At 37.5% G+C, this 16,596-nt stretch overlaps 1 protein-coding gene across 2 annotated transcripts in view; it reads right to left on the bottom strand.

Moving 5' to 3' along the window:
* Positions 1-464: 464 nt before the first annotated feature.
* Positions 465-16,596, bottom strand: part of LOC122542742 (alpha-actinin-1-like) — a 113,163-nt gene continuing 97,031 nt past the window's right edge. For both annotated transcript variants that reach the window (XM_043680731.2, XM_043680730.2), the window contains exons 18-21: positions 14,773-14,919; positions 9,217-9,297; positions 6,740-6,898; positions 465-2,833 (exon numbers count right to left, since the gene is read on the bottom strand). In XM_043680731.2, the coding sequence (XP_043536666.2) occupies positions 2,675-2,833; positions 6,740-6,898; positions 9,217-9,297; positions 14,773-14,919 (546 nt within the window). In that variant the 3' untranslated portion in view covers positions 465-2,674. The remainder of the gene's footprint in view (positions 2,834-6,739; positions 6,899-9,216; positions 9,298-14,772; positions 14,920-16,596) is intronic.

The raw sequence follows: 16,596 nt of genomic DNA on the forward strand, positions 1-16,596 counted from the left end.
TTGCATCTCAAAGCTCAGTAAGGCTATAAATTCAGAATATCAATGATATGGATGTATGAGGTTTAAAAGAATTGCATTAAGAGTTCTTCAACAGACCTCTTAAAATAGAGGAATGCACCTAGTTATTACTGTTGGCAAATTAGTAACTGTGTTGGAACATTCCTCAGGTAGCAGTACCACTTAACATGCGCAAGTGTAATTTTTAAGCACCACAATTCTGCACCAGATATTCCATATATAATGAAAATGCTATTTTATGATAAGCCATGTCACATATGCAAAGAAGTCTGATTACTCAGATTGCTCACTCAAATTCCAAAATTCAACTGAACCAGCGGATAGGGTGGTGGTCCAGGAGCATGTTTATTAAGTGTGAAATTTCAAGTCTCATGCACATGCACACAGAAGAAACCAGTCAAAAAACTATGAGTTAATTTCAAAATAAAAGAAAAAAGTCCAGCACCTTTTCTTTCTCAAAAATATTGATGATTTATTTCATCTAATAGGGTTAAGGTAGCAGAGAGCAATTGAAAACACCCTTAGATCAAAATGTAGAAAGGCAGCCCTCACTGATCACATTTCAAAAACATGGTAATATAGGCTAATAACAGCAAGGGACAGAACATGTTCAGAGAAACTCCTCACCAATATTCCAGAAAATCTCATTTGTCCATTGCAATGTTCAATTTATTTCTTCTTAAAATCAAGCAGTAATTACAGTCCATGGAAGTGTTTCAGATGATATATATTTATATACTGTATAATAAAGTCCCATGTTAATGAAATAGAAAAAGCCCTCCATCACCACCCAAAAAAAATACTGCAGCTATTACTCTAACTCAAGGCCAGCCTGTGTCTCACAGCAATAATTCAAATATGGAGTAGATCCCAAAAGCAAGGAGAATCAAAAATAATTAAAACAAAACCCACAACAGCACCCGTTTTTTTTTCTCAACTAGGGACTTGTTTCTGCAAGAAAAGTACCTTCACAGAAAAAAGCCCAGCTTTGTTTTTTTTTAAAAAGGCAGTCTTCTCATTCAAATTAAAGGTCACTGCAGTATGTACAAGAAAAAAAAAGATTAAATATGAAGAGATAAATATCTTTTCTCTACCTCAAATAAAACGTGCTATTTTGCGCTCAACTGAACCGTCAAAATGATGTATACGGTGGTGGTGGTGATGGAAGGGGGAAGTGAATCTGATGAAAAATTTCAACCTTGTCAGGTGACCAATGTGCAGGAATGCAAGTGGAACTGATTGTTCATCATACACTTTAGTTAATGCTTCAAATATTTAAGTTTTTCTTTAGAACTGCATGATTTAAAATTTAAGATGCACAACTGGAATACCACAAGTTCATTTTAAACCCTTCTGATTCTTTAACAGCCAACTCACTGTTTTGCATTTGGTAAGTATAGCATGCCCCATTTCAGATTCCAAACTCAGTCATAACTTGGAGGTGAGCATGATTTTTGTTCACTGCAGATAATGTGGCTCTGGAGAAAGAATACTTAGATTCAGCTGGATTTGTGCAATTTTATATCCATCACCCTTGCTATTTCATGATTAATTCCAGTACCAATGATTTTGGTCCCACCTCAAATTTTGGTTATGCTTTAACACTGTCTCATCTTTTCTCCGACCTCACTGCACAACAACAACTAAAGTCAAACTTAATTTTAATAAGCTATATCTCATCATAAACAACTGACAATTATATTGAGGCAGCAATTCATCCTTGAGGGTTCTGGTGACCCTCAAACCAATTTGGCGTCATGGTTTATTGAAATGCCATCAGAAGCTTGTGACAAATTACAGTTTTCAAATCCACCACCAGCCTTCCATTTTTATTTTTAAAAAATGGATCAAAAGTTGCCTCTTCAGTTAGTGCCTTCCAACCCACCCAAACATTTGTTTTCTGAAGGCTTAACTCAGATTTTGTACAGTGAGTGCAGTGCAGAATATTTGGGACACCGAATGAGAAAACAATTGCAATCTGGATCAGTAATGATTTTCAGTGAAAACATTGAGGTAACCCAAACTCCTGCAAACAAATTATCAGCTGGGGATCAAGCACTGAAAAGCTCAGCACTGTAATGATAAAATACATTTGTGCTATTCATACATGGCCTGTCTGGTGCAAATTAATATTTATCTACCAGCTGCAAATAAAAATTTAATTGAAGCAGCTCAACTTTATCACACTTCTAGATTTTATGGGGAGAAACACGGGAGTGAAAACAGGAATACTAAATATTTATAGTAAAAAAATATTTAGTTTTACAATATCAAGTACAGTTGGAAAAATACAAAGGAGCCAGATTCCTATGGAATTTTCAGAATTTAAAAATCAAACCTCCAAAATTCCCAGACTGATTGACAGTTCCTGTGGCACTCAGTTGATATGCTCCAAATTGTTGTAACAGTTTGCAAAACATGTTTGCAGTATTACTACCCCAATATAGAAACAGAAAATGGAAATATTTGCATAGATTGAAGACTGAGAGTCATAATAAGACATAATGGAATGTAGAGTATAAAGGTTCTTCAGTAAATGCATGTGCTAATTCCAAAATGCTGTTTATAGCACTGACTTTAGGTGGCAGGGGAGAGAGCGCGCGTGCGAAAAAGGGGGAATAAAATAAAAGTGTGGGCTGGCTGCAGAAAGATCAGATTACAGGTCACTTTCCCCATATAAAGCTGTGGAGAAGGACATGTAATCCAAAGCACCAGGCACTGCGTCGGGTCCCCTATATGGTGCCATCCGGGCAATACAGTATTCAGCTTGATCAGGGGGAAGCTCACGTCTCAGCTCCTCTGCGGTGATGTAACTCTGAAAAGAAAAAAAAACAGGTTATCAATACCCATTAGGTGTTTCTGACATCCTAAGCAAGGGAAAAATGTTTCGACATATCCTGCTGAGATTAGGGCACCATTATTGCTTAAGTTAAACATGTTGAAGATATGATCAAAGCCACGTTGCTTATTCTGGGTTTGTGATCTGCATTCTAAACATGTTAATTTTAGAACAGATTAGTTTATTAAAGACTTTACAGAATACATTAAAAGATTCATCCAATTAGTAAGGATTGGAGGCATATATAGGCCAGATAAGCTTTTATCTGGATTTTAATTATGCTCATTTTCGTCCTGGGTGCCAGCCCACAAATGACCAGGTTTATTAATTCAAATATAACACTTAGTGTGGTGGAATTTGAACTGTACCTGTGTGTTACTGGTCCAGTACCGTGGCCATGTAGCTTAGTAGGCAATTATAAACTATAACATTAACTAGGGACAGCTTTTTGAAGTAATAATTGAGAGAATCCAACAGCTATATTTTGGTGTTTAAAAAAATTAAGCATTCCCAACCCAGATGCTCAGTTGCTGAATTGATCACTTCATACCAATTAAAATGAAAACAATTTTGGTAGATCATTGAATACATAATACGGAAGGCAACCAGGCAGTCAGCAGCTGTTTGGCAGAACTATCCAATTAATCCTATTCTTCAGTAGTCCTGCATACTTCTGACTTTAGCTGTTCACCAAGTTCCCACTTAAAGTTAACACTGTCTGCCTCCAAAACCCTCAGGCAGCATGTTCCAGGTAATAATTCAAAAACTTTCCTTTACTGTTACCAACTACCTTAAATCTCTGCTTTTTAGCTCTTGGTCCTTCACTGAAAACTCAATTCTATCAAAACACTGATCAAATCTCCTCCTAGTCTGCTCTGCTCCAGGGATAAGAATCTCAACTTCTCCAATCTTTTGGTACAATTGAGGTCCTTCATTCTCAAGGTCATTCTTCTCTTATACTCCTAGACAGTGGCATCCTTCTTGAACTGTGGCATTTAGAATTGAATAATATCCCAGTTGAGGCCTTAACTTCCCCCCCTCCCCCCACATAAACCAAGAAATAATTTCCAATATAACCACGCTGAAGCTCCAGATCAGAATGGATGAGACACTCAAATTTGGACAGTTGAGAGAGAAAAGTCATTTATTTTGCAAAACAATGTTCAGTCCTTAAAATGCCCAACCTGCTGATGAACAATAAATAATGCATTAAGAAAGAAAGCCCAATCAATAGATTGAGATTGATCTGCTCCTAAAAAAACTACAGCACCTAATATTATGGAGCCAATAGCAGTAGTGGTAGGAAACCACTTAAGACTGCTTCCTGTAAGACAACATTGAACTAGAGCTTTACTAGTCTTCTGGAAAATATATAACCATTCACAGAAGTTCGGGAAAAAGGAATAAGCCTTCAGGTATTACAAGTTATGACTTAGAGGTGCCAGTATTGGATTGGGGTGGACAAAGTTAAAAATCACACTAGGTTATAGGCTGGTGTTGTGATTTTTAGATATAATAAGGACTGCAATAACTAAAATGAAAACTTGAACGTTCATTTAATTGTCTTTGAAGTTGCATGGTTCATTCTGCCAATTAGTTCACATGAATAAAGATTTTCATATACTCAGAATGAATAAAAGTTGCATTTTTGCCATATGCTGCATTGTTTTTTCATGTTCACCCAGCAGATCTTGAAGGGACAATATTGGCAAATAGCAGTGGAAACCAGGTGAGTAAAGTAACTTAGTTAGGTTGGTAAAGATTTTGACTGGATCATGCAAGGCCTGAGCTTCAAGCGGAATTCTGTGAGCGACATGCTGCGTGCTCCTATGGGCCACATTAGCATTTAGATTTCCTGGCTACACCGGCTTTGAGAAACATGGCATCATACTTCCTAGAGCCCATCAGGGCAAGTATAACTGACCTGCATTCTCCTTTTCACAACATAACAAAGCTTGATCACTTCTGCTGTGGACATTACCTGAACTTAAAAAAATCATCTTTTTGGTGGCACTTAAAGCTAAAATTACAGTCTACCGTGTGATTAAGAATAAATTACTAGTTGATTGCAGTGTAGTGTTGAAATCACATGTAAGCCAGACGAGGCAAGAGCCTTCTCAATGGAAATCGAGAAACCTGTTGTGTTTTTTCAACAATGCAGAAGGTCTTTACCAATCTCTTTGGCATCAGTTCAATACTTAAGAGATTTTGGGATTTAACCCACAGGGTGGAGAAAAGACATGCTGTCAAAGCTTTTTAAATATACACTCGACAGTATTATAAATATACAGAATCATTAAATGAACGCTAACCTACAGAGTATGGATACCTGATATTCTTGGGACTCTAACCTGATGGGTGCAAAACAAACTTTAAACAGCATTTTCTTTTCAGCAATACTGAAGTCTTGAACTGCCAAGCAAATGTACGAATTCAATTTTGACATCGTTATTGTGTTGACTTGTTTTGAACTCTGCTTTTTGGAATCTATACTATAATAACTAAAGTGGTGGTAAATATCAGGGCAAATTAAACAAAAATTGAGACTAGGGTGCCTCGAATCCTAGATAATTCTGTTTTTGAACTTTGCTTCGCAACCTGATTTTGTAGATCCGAAAGGAAATTAAATGCAAATTTAATACAGATTATTTCTACTCTAAAAATAAATGGAGCTTTGAACCAACTATGCAATGCAGGTAGTTTTACTTGATTGGTAAAGGAGTAAATTTAAAATTACACTTTAGTTTCAAGACTTCTATTAAATAAAAATCTTTAACAGGCTCACTGTCTCTCCCATGCTTCGACTAGCTTCCTTTTGACTAATCAGTAATGAGGTATTTATAATATTTGGGCAAGTCAAGGTCCAACATTAAAATACTCAGTTATTTTGTCAGAATAAGAGTGCAGATGGATGGCTATGCCAAGGCGCAGAGTGAATTATTTAGATATTCATGCAAAATTAAAACAGGATTTAATCTGAATATTGTGCATCCATTTATGCAGATCCAAAAGCAGCCATTTACATTTAAACTTTCAGACTATACAATTAGTTAAATATGCCATAATAGTTAACTTTCAGACTACAGAATTAGTCTAAGAGCTTAATTTGTTTTCCTTGCCAGAGACGTTAGAAGTATTTCAATTAAATTTCAGTGCTTGCCATCCTCTATACTTCAACCAAATGACCAACTTTCCAGAGGAAAAAAAAAATGTTAACATGAATCTTACCAAGGCAAAAAGAATTCATACATGAGCATGTCCATTTACATTGTGGGATAAAGACGGAGAAGCTTAGCCAACCATCCAATCCTCAACACTAGGTTGCCAAGACCAGATGTAACATTTGTATAACCACCAACTCAGCTAAGATCACTGAACACAGATCTTGCGTGGTACTTATGCAGGATCTAATCATTTGATTGGAATAGGTTTTGTTTGAGCCAATGGATAAATAAAACATTTACTTGACACCACCAGGACAGGCTCAGACATGTCTTATGAATGCCTTTAACCAGACACAAAAGGCCTTTACTCCACTTGCAGATTGCATCTGGTTTCTAAAGCAACAGCTATAAATTATCACTGCAATGATTCATTGAAATGGAGACTAGCTGGAATTGTGCAAAAGATTAGGGTGGTGCTTTAAAGATCCTGAGAGGAACTTGAAAATTGCCTGTGCTGTTGCTTGTTACTTTCAGACTACCTTTGTATAGTCACTTTACTCGTGACAGTTTCAAGTCAAAAGCTGCAGAAAGCAGCAATACAATATCAGGGAGTGCTGAACAAATTTCAGGTCAAGAGATTCAACTGACTTACAAACAGAATTATGTTCTGGATCAAAGTTGTGCACCTTATAGTCATTCTGCAAGACTAATTTATTACCTTGTCTCCTGCCAGAATCTTGAAGGAGGCCATTACTTGTTCAGCTGTGTCAGTGTCTGTTGTCTCACGTGACATGAAGTCAATAAAGGCTTGGAATGACACTTCTTCAGTGTTGTTGGGGGCAACAATACTCATTATTCGTGCAAACTCTGCTTCACCCTGAGAGTAAAAACAAACTCATGACAGTGAGGAACTGACCAGAGTTAACACACCTGCTTGTTAATAAATAATCATTTTCTTTGTGACCATGTAGGATGGGTAACCTGTATCACCTATGATTACAAATTATTATGTTTGAAAACAATTTACAAGGATGTTGCCAGGATTAGAGAGTTTGAGCTGTAGGGAGAGGCTGAATAGGCTGGGGTTATTTTCTCTGCAGGCTATGGGGTGACTTTATAGAGGTTTATAAAATTATGAGGGACATGAATAGGGAGAATAGTCAAAGTCTTTTCCCCAGGATAGGGGAGTCCAAAAACCCAGCGCACAGATTTAAGGTGAGGGGGGACCTGGGGGCAACTTTTTCATGCAGAGGTTAGTTCATGTGTGGAATGAGCTGCCAGAGGAAGTGGTGGAAGTTGGTCCAATTACAACACTTTAAAAGGCATCTGGAAGGGTACATGAATAGGAAGGGTTTGGAGGGATATGGACCAAATGCTGGTAAATGGGACCAGATTAATTTGGGATATCTGGTCAGCATGGACGAGTTGGACTGAAAGGTCTGTTTCCATGCTGTACATCAATGACTCGATGACAGAATCAAGACAGAAAGATACAACAATAAACTAGTCTATAATTTATTCTATGTCCTTTCACTTCAGAACCCGCACCTCAAATGTAGGTCAAAGGTTATTCCAAGGGGGTTCTAAATGATTCCGGCTGATCAAGTGTGCAACTGCAAGCATGTTCCTTTCCATTTGACGTAGGAAGTTCCAAGCTTGCAGTTCACTTTGACTGGAGGTTATCCCAGGAGCTATGGAAAGCAGACAATCCTAGATCAGGTATTGGTCTGTCAAGTGGCAAGCGTGCTCTTTCTCCCCCCAAAAGTTACCTTCAGCTAAAGGGTCAGTCTATTAATGCAAAATCTCAGGTCACACTATACTAGGAGTTTAGGGTAACTTTGAATGTTCCTCCCAAAATATCCAGGCTGCAACTTCAGATCATAAACTGCCCTCAACAAGCAATTTTCAACAAGGGACATCTGCAAGCAGAAATGCTGGAACCCCTCAGTCCCTGGGTCTGGAAAGACAGCAGTGAATTATTCGGCTTCAAAATCCACCCTTGCTGAAGACAGTCATCTGAGCAGAGATTGGACATTCATGTTGGTGCATCTCTAGCCCACAAATCTTGAGATCAGCATACTCACTCCCTTCTCAGTCACTAGAGAACCCATATTTTCCAACTTTCCTTTTACTCTTCACTTCAAAAGGTTTAAATAGAAAATTTTTAAAATAAAAATTCAAACTCAAGGATAGACTCAGGATGTCTCACTTTATCCTGTCCAGTGATCTCCTCTGCTGTCCACACTCCCAACCACCCCTGCAACCTCAATATTATCACCAGCTGCAAAAAGCAACAGAAACCTCTAGCACAGAAACTACTGGAATGCCCAGAAACCTTTCATAGTGAAATCTAGCTTTTTTTGTTTGAAGGCGGAGGAGTTTCAGACACTGCTTGGAAAATGACCTCAGAATTATTCAAACTCAAAAATTCAAGGACTGTTCTTACACAAAGTACTGGCTGGGTTTTCAGACTGTTCATGCATCAGCCTCAAATCATTTTAATGGAGGAAACAGAATTGGTTGCTAAAGGCAGAAACAGAAAACCTCAACAATATCATATGCCTGTCTAAACAGCTCACGTGAACAAAGTCAGGAAACTGAAAAAAGTATTGCAATTAGTGAGAAATCATTTTATATAAAAAAAAGTGTCATATTTCCTAGTGACTGCCATTGGTTTCTTGGGTAATACAGTTTTTCCCGCTCACTTAAAAATTGACAAATTAATACTCAATACCTGTCAACACAAAGGTCAAGTCAACATAATGGCTTTGTAAATTAAACTTCGATAAAAGCAGGCTTTATTTACATTAAAATTAAATTTATTAAATTTTAATAAGGTCAAACCCCTAGTATTTCTGGCTGAAGATATGGAAAAGGAAAGAAGAACCGTACCAGACTGTAGCCCGTAGAGATAAGGAGAGCTCGAAAATCATCAGCGTCCATCAGCCCCGTTCGCTTCTACTCCAAGAGAAGCAAGCCAGAGAAAAAACACGCACACAGATGGCATTGTGCCACAAACAGGGGAGTTTAAAAAAAAAGACAAGTACAGAATCAAATTCAAAGATGGGAGTAAGCAAAAAGAAAAAAAGTAACATTAGGGAATAAGTGAATAAGTCAGGACACAGAATCCAGGAGAGAAATGGAGAAAAAAAGTTAGCTATTTACTGACTTTTATTGCATTCAAATCATCAATACCTGCTGGTCATTTCCAACATCGTAACCCAAGCTGATAAGGCAGGCTTTAAATTCTTCAGGTCCTAGTTTCCCGGTATGGTCCTACATGAGGTCATCGGAGCATGCAGGTAAAATGACGGGTACACACACACAGTGGAGATTGGTAGGGGGTGGAAAACACGGAGGATGGCGGCGTTGATATAGTTGGTGATGCAGCACAGCATGCACAGTACATGAAGCATGCATATGGGGAGAAGGAAAATAAAAATGTCATGTTAGACAAAGGACAAGTGAAAAACAGTTAAACCAAAAAGCAAAATGCAAATGAAACTTATGAATCTCAAACATCTTTTAGCTACAAAATACCATACAAAAATATTATATTATATTATGAGCAATTGATAAATGCAGCTTTATGCACCCTAAGATTTACACCATTTTGAAATTTCATGCAAAATATTTCAGTATTGCTAGGTACAATGTTTTGTGCTTCACAACTGCAGCTAGCATGATGCAGTCAGGCACTAATGGCCACATTGCAATTGGGCTCAGTCTTTTATCCCCTCAGAACAAGAGTGGGTTACTTATCCAATCAGACTTTTCTGGTCTGAGATCTCAAGGTAAAAAGGCACCTCAAACACATCGAGATTGTATTAAGTTAGCAAGAATTCAATTTTAATTTTTTTTTCCAAATACTTAAGTGAACAGAGCTGCAAGTACAATTCTATCATTGCAGCTTCACAGTAAATGACAACAATTCTGTTTTTCACCAAAAGATTAACATGCTAAGGGAATCATAGACAATAGGTAGAATGGTTATTTCTGTGGTGCAAATGCAAGGACATTTTTAGAAGTACTAAATATCATGAAGTCTCAAATAGATGAAAACCCAAAAAACATTGGACAATAGAAATATTAAAAGCCACATTTCAGAAACTGTGCTGCTGAAAATTTAGTTCTAATCACAAATAGCTGCAATCCATTAGATACTTGCTGGCAAACGAGGTGACTAATCTCAGCACCATAACAGTTAAGCTGCACCGCAACAGTGAATGTGCAAATCAAAAACCAATTATTTTCTGCATTCCACAACTGCAAATTGTGCCTTGCATGCATAACTCTTACAAGGTCTGGAGTATCTCTGTACAATTTCTGCTGAAACTGTTGGAACACTGGGTAGGGCAAAAAATGTACTTTAAAATTGCATTTATTGGACTCAATTTAAGACAAACTAAAAAGGACATTTGGATTAGCAGTTAAGCTGCTGTTGAAAATTTGCAAAGGGATGGATGGAAAATTGACATTTCTGATGGTCACTGAAAACATACTGCATTGAAGCTTACCATTTTTGGTAAATTTAATTTACACAAATGTTTTTGAATAAATCCAGATTTCCTTCTGCAAAGACACCAACAGGAGCCAAACACAAACTACATGTTGAATGAACATGCCCAGGTCATCCACTTCTGTGCCAACTGTTCTAAGCATTTTCAACATACTCGGGCCTTTCGCGACAGTTCATGTCTTGAGGCAATTTGAAAATACCATAAATGAATGTAATATATATTTCAGAGTTTTGGTCCAAGCTTTAGTTTTTGAACTATAATCATGACAAGATTGAAACAGCAAATCCCACTGAACCACTTGATGACGACAATGGGAGACATTTTGCCAAAGCTATTATGCAGATTGGGACAAAAATCAACATTATCTCAATATTTTTTCGATCATTTTAAAATCATAGCAAACAAACTTTCCAAAGGCAAATTAACATTAATGTTAAAGTGAACAATTTGTCCCATAGAACTGTTACGTTCCTCAAGGAGCAAACACACTGCCATTACAGTAATGACCAGGTATCAATGGTATCAGTCACAAAGTTTAAAAAAAACACTGTGCAAACAGGATGGTGGTAGTGGAACTGCACACTTGACAATAAATAGATTTCAAGTTTTTGCATGGTGTGGCATTCAACATCTCAATATACTGTGGAAAACAACAACAACATATTCAAGACTAAGCAATAAATGCTGACATTTGTTGATGGCACCTACATCTTGTGAATGATTAAAAAGAAACTATAGATTACCATGAACTGAACTAAACTAAATGTAATGCCACTACGTTACAACTTATTTGTGAAAAAGAGGCATGTTCTTTGCTATCAGTACACAAAAAACTTAGTGAACCATTATTGTCAGGGACGAACCAAGTAACCGCATTAAATGTCCCTTTGGAGTGAATCAAAAGATAATCTACAGGAACGTCAAGTGAGGAAAATATTCAGATTACAGGACATTTGATTCTAAATGATAGAGAGCAGCCCATTTTCTTTTTTCTGGTAATCACCCAGTAAAATTGGTTGAACATCCAATCAAAAGATGAGTGAGTGGTAATGGTTTCCAGAACCTAATGGTTGATATTCAAGATAGAATCATGGGGAGTGGCTAGTTGAGGGTGATAATGGAGGGTAATTAGAATGAAACCATAAATCTCAGCTATACTCACTTTTGTTTATTATATCTCTGCTCTAATTTGGAGACGTTAAGTCTTGAATGAGGTACCAAAGTAAGCATAGTACTATAATGCAGCTTTATCATGAGAAGTGGCAGTCCCTCAATGGGAGGAACAACCCCATCCTCCTCATTTGTCAACTACACAGGAGTTGAAAGATAAAGAGAGCTGTCATCCTGGTCAATTTCCCACACCTATTCGAGGAAACTTTGCATAAAACCTACCACCCTCCTAATGCACACTACTCTCCAATTGGCCAGATAAATATTCTAAAACAACCATAGATGCTTACATAGCACAAGTCTTGGATTGCTTTAAGTCAGACAATAGCCCCTAAATAACAAAGATAAATACTTTGTAATTTAGTACACAAAAACAATTTCCCATATATTCCAATTTAACGGACAATGAACAGAAACAGTAAGCAACTACTAGTCATTGCAAGTTAGACTCTTCATTGGTAACAATGTTCAGCATGTGGAAGATTAATTGATTAGTCAGCAATATGCTTGAATGGGAACTGGAAAAAGGCACAATTTGCTTTCTTTGAAGTATTCTGAAAAGATACACGAGCCATTAGATTAGAGGGGTGAAAAACAGGTGTAAGTGTTATGCCTCAGCTACAGAGCCCTGGTTAGATTACACCATGTACTGAGCAGCTCTGGGCTCCACACTTTGGAAATATAGAGATCTCCCTGAAAGATAGCTTCTGTTGAAGTTGAGGCGTGAAAAGAGATAATAGAAATTAGTGGTTGTACTTTCTGGAACTTAAGATTAGAGATAAGTTGATCAAAGTTACAGTCTATTAAAAGAGAACCAAAAAAAAAAGTGGACGCATTTTGGGGAATCGAGGCATGTAGTTAAAAATTGGAACCAGATCGCTTAGGAGTGAAATTAGACAATCACCTCTACTTGAAATTGAGGGAAATTTGGAATTCTCAATTGCAACTAGTCAATTACTGTTTTTAAATTGAGGTAGATTTAAGATATTAAAAGGGGCCCAGGATTTAAGCAGAAATGGAGTTATGACTCAGTTCAGCCATGACCCCTCAGAATGATGGAACAGGTTCAGAATGCTCCAACTCGACACCCATTCTTAGATGTTAACAGCAAAATTTTGTACTGCAGACACATCAGTTTCACATGTATCTGCAAGGTTAATGCCAACAGCTTTTCAAATGTCATTTAATCAGGACATACTATACCAAGTATCAACAAAACATTACCAATGGTATGCCTGTCTCCAATTTTTACATATGCAGAGATATTCCCTCACCCTCTGGTACATCTGATCAGAAGTACAACTCTAAACTAATCCAATTAAACCTATGCTAACCTAGATAACATTACAAGCACCAATGCAACTTCCTGATTAATCCCTGAAGCACTTCAAAACAATTTCAGATGTAAATTTAATAATGGAAATTAAAATATGCAGATAGAAATTACAATTCATGAATATGTAAATTCAAAAATTAATGTAATCATCAAACTTCATTTGGTGTAGAGGAAATCAAGCATAAATGTGGCATGTGCGAAGAGACGAAGAAACTATATGACTCAGTGCAACTCACCATTTAAGAGGAAATACACTTGTTAAAGTTAGTCAATAGTTTTGCAGCTGCTGGACACAACATTTCAATGTTTAAATAAAAGACAATCAATCAAGAAATCAATTGGTGATACAATACAACTCCTGCATTATCTGAAATGGCTAAATTAGTAGAGATTTTCTTTATTATAAATGCTGATTATTTGTCCAGAATAATTTGTCACAAGGGACTTTTCCTTCCCTTGTTCCCCCTCTTGTCCTTGCTCTCCAATTTACCAGATTTGTAGCAGTTAATAGTCAACAGTCACACCATTTGTGTTGACAACTGTTGCAATCCAAACTAGAATAAAATGAGAACAATTGTCTTGCTACAGCTACAACTCAAGGGGTGGCATTTATGTGCCTATGAATTGAACTCCTGACAAAAGGGGATTTTTTTTTCTGGTTTGTAAACCACAGGATGAAGGCAACCAGCAGATGCTTTCTGAAGTGTTCAGCCAACGACATTCCAAATTCATCCAGAGTGACTACATTGCTTAACTAAAAAAAAAAGCACTTCAAAGTCCTTTCTCCACTCATCTCCCTCAAAATAACGCAGTGAATTTAAGTTAAATGCACCCACTCCAGCTAGCAAATTGCAGTACAACAATGGGAATTCAGAACTTGTAATAAGGAAAATTCAAGAACAGTAGCTAGAGAGGGGCCATAAATGTCAGCCTTGCCAGCTCGTCCATATCCTGCGCATGAATGAATAAAAACATGAGTTTTAAGTGCCCTTGTGGAAGCAGACTTGTTACATTATTTCTGGGTTTGCACAAAGGGAAGCAGCTGTGATCCTCTGTTGCTGTTCAAGAAAGACTCAACGCAAAGAGGAGCTCTGCCCTGTAAACAACACTGGGCAGCCATATCACTCAACTAATGAACAATAAACCATTATTTTGCAAATCACAAACAGCAAGTTGATCAGCACAAATTCCTCTACTATTTTGAGATTCAAGAAATACATCTGGTAAAACAAATGCAGAGCTCGAGTGGAGAGAAACCAAAGGGTGATTGTGCAATTAGTTTTACATCACTGACTTCATTTCTAGTAACTTCATTTCTTTTTGAGCAAATTATTCAATATCAAAGTATAAACTAGATATTGCTGTAATGAGCATGGTGATCAGTAACGTACCGATTCCATGCCAGTCAGAGAAAACCAGTGGTATAATCTGGGTTTAGTACATAGAAACACTGAAGGTGGAGTAGTGTAGCTTCACAGGTCATTGTACAAATCACCAAATAATTAAGACCTACATCCATACTCCGTTTCAGCAACTGTACATTGGAGCTAAACGATCAAGTAATAAGACAACTTCAGCAGTATCAGCATAAGGGTTTGCAATACCACTAGTCACAGAACTGTACTAAGTGGTCACCTGAAATGCTGTAGAGCAAATCACCTTACATCTACCCGGTATTATTCATAAATTGATAAATGTCATGCACACAAGTGTCACAAAACGCACCTTGTCAAAGTGATTAAATGATGATCGGAACTCATTCAGCTGATCTTGGCTGATGCCTTTTGCGTCACGGGTGAGGATTTGGTTTTCTATTTCATTGATGGTTCTGGCAATTGTGGTCAACAGCTGTTCCCAGCCAACTCTGATGTGCTTTTATATGGAAAAAACCAAACTGAAGTTGTGGCATTAAGACAATTTATGGGGCATAAATCACAGCAGGAAATGAACAAACCATGAAGGTCAAAACAAACTCATCATCGGCTTTAAACTGCAAGTCTATTTTTGATTTAAAGGCAACATCATTATAAATTGGGTAACGTTATAATCATGAAGAGCTTTTGCCAGAAACTTGATTCTCCTGCTCCTCTGATGCTGCCTGACCCGTTGTGCTTTACTAGCACCACACTCCTGACAGCATGTTATAACCAGACATAATCAACACTAGTAAGTTGCCATCTTAATTAACCCTTTCCAGGTCAAAGTAGCACATAGCTCTGCTGAAAGCAAGATCTGGTGCAAGTTACAAGACTATCTAAAGCCGTAATTACATTAAAAACTCCATATTTGCGCTGTTTGCAACATGGCATCTCGGATTCGCCTGCACCATGCTTCCCTGAACAATGCTGCAGTGTGCATAAATATTTCAACATGAGAACTCTGCTCACCAATCCATGGTTGCAAACTTCTGCTTAAAATAAAAGCAAACTAATTAGACTAATTAGAAATTCAAAGCTAGAATGGTCCAGTTAAATATATTACAAAGTGCACAAAGTTAAATGTTAATGCTGTGCTGACTGCAGTACAAGTTCAGCAAATGTTTAGTTGCCTAAAAGGCCAATTCATGATCTTAATGTGGCTAATTTGACATTGGTAGTGACTCTGCCCTGTCAATATCAAAACAGTTAAGTATAAAAATGGGGCACCAAATTAGGTGAGCACAATATGCAGATCCCAGCATACCTCAACAATTATAAAAACTGGTTAGGTCTCACCTTGAAGTAGTGTACAACTGAGTATTATACTTTCAGGATGACACCAAGGCCTTGGCAGGGACAAAACAGAATTACAGAACAGAATTACTGGAGTGCTATCAGCAAAAACGGGGTTTGAATTAAGTAGAGTTTGAGTACTTTTGAGCAGAGAAGGTCAAGGGACGACTTAAAGGGATATCAAAATGGACAGCAGAGTGGCTCAATAATTAGCATTACTGCCTCAAAGCACCAGGGACCTGGGTTCAATTCTAGAGGAAATGCTTACAAAGTTTAAAAGACAGATGGTTAAGTACATGAATAAGAAATATTTGGAAGGATATGGGCCAAGTGCAGGCAGGTGGGACTCATTTAGTTTGAGATTATGGTTGGCATACATTGGTTGGACCAAAGGGTCTGTTCCCATGCTGACTCAAGGATTGCCTATTTGGAGTTTGCACCTTCTCTCCATTTCTGCATGGGTTCCCTCCCACAGTGGTTAGGTGGATTGGCTTTGCTAAATTGCCCATTGCTTCCACAGATGTGTAGGCTAGGTGGACTAGCCATCGTAAGTGCAAAGTTACAAGGATAGATTAGGGGTCTGGGTAGGACGCTCTTTGGAGGATTGATAGACTTAATGGGCTGAATAGCCTCTTTCTGCATTGTAGGGATTCTATGATTTTGGAATATTTATTCGCTAGAAAGGAGAAAACCATTTTTACTCAAGATGATCATAACTAGAATACACAACTTCAAGGTCAATTCGCAAAGTGGGGAGGACGAAAATAAGTTTATACAGTGAATTCTGATTTAATATACATTGCTGAAAAGGATAATGGAAACGGAGTAATTTCCAGAA

The sequence above is a fragment of the Chiloscyllium plagiosum genome, unplaced genomic scaffold (assembly GCF_037043375.1).
Source record: "Chiloscyllium plagiosum isolate Xiang-an unplaced genomic scaffold, Cpla_swu_hap1 HiC_scaffold_47, whole genome shotgun sequence".
Lineage (NCBI taxonomy): Eukaryota > Metazoa > Chordata > Chondrichthyes > Orectolobiformes > Hemiscylliidae > Chiloscyllium > Chiloscyllium plagiosum.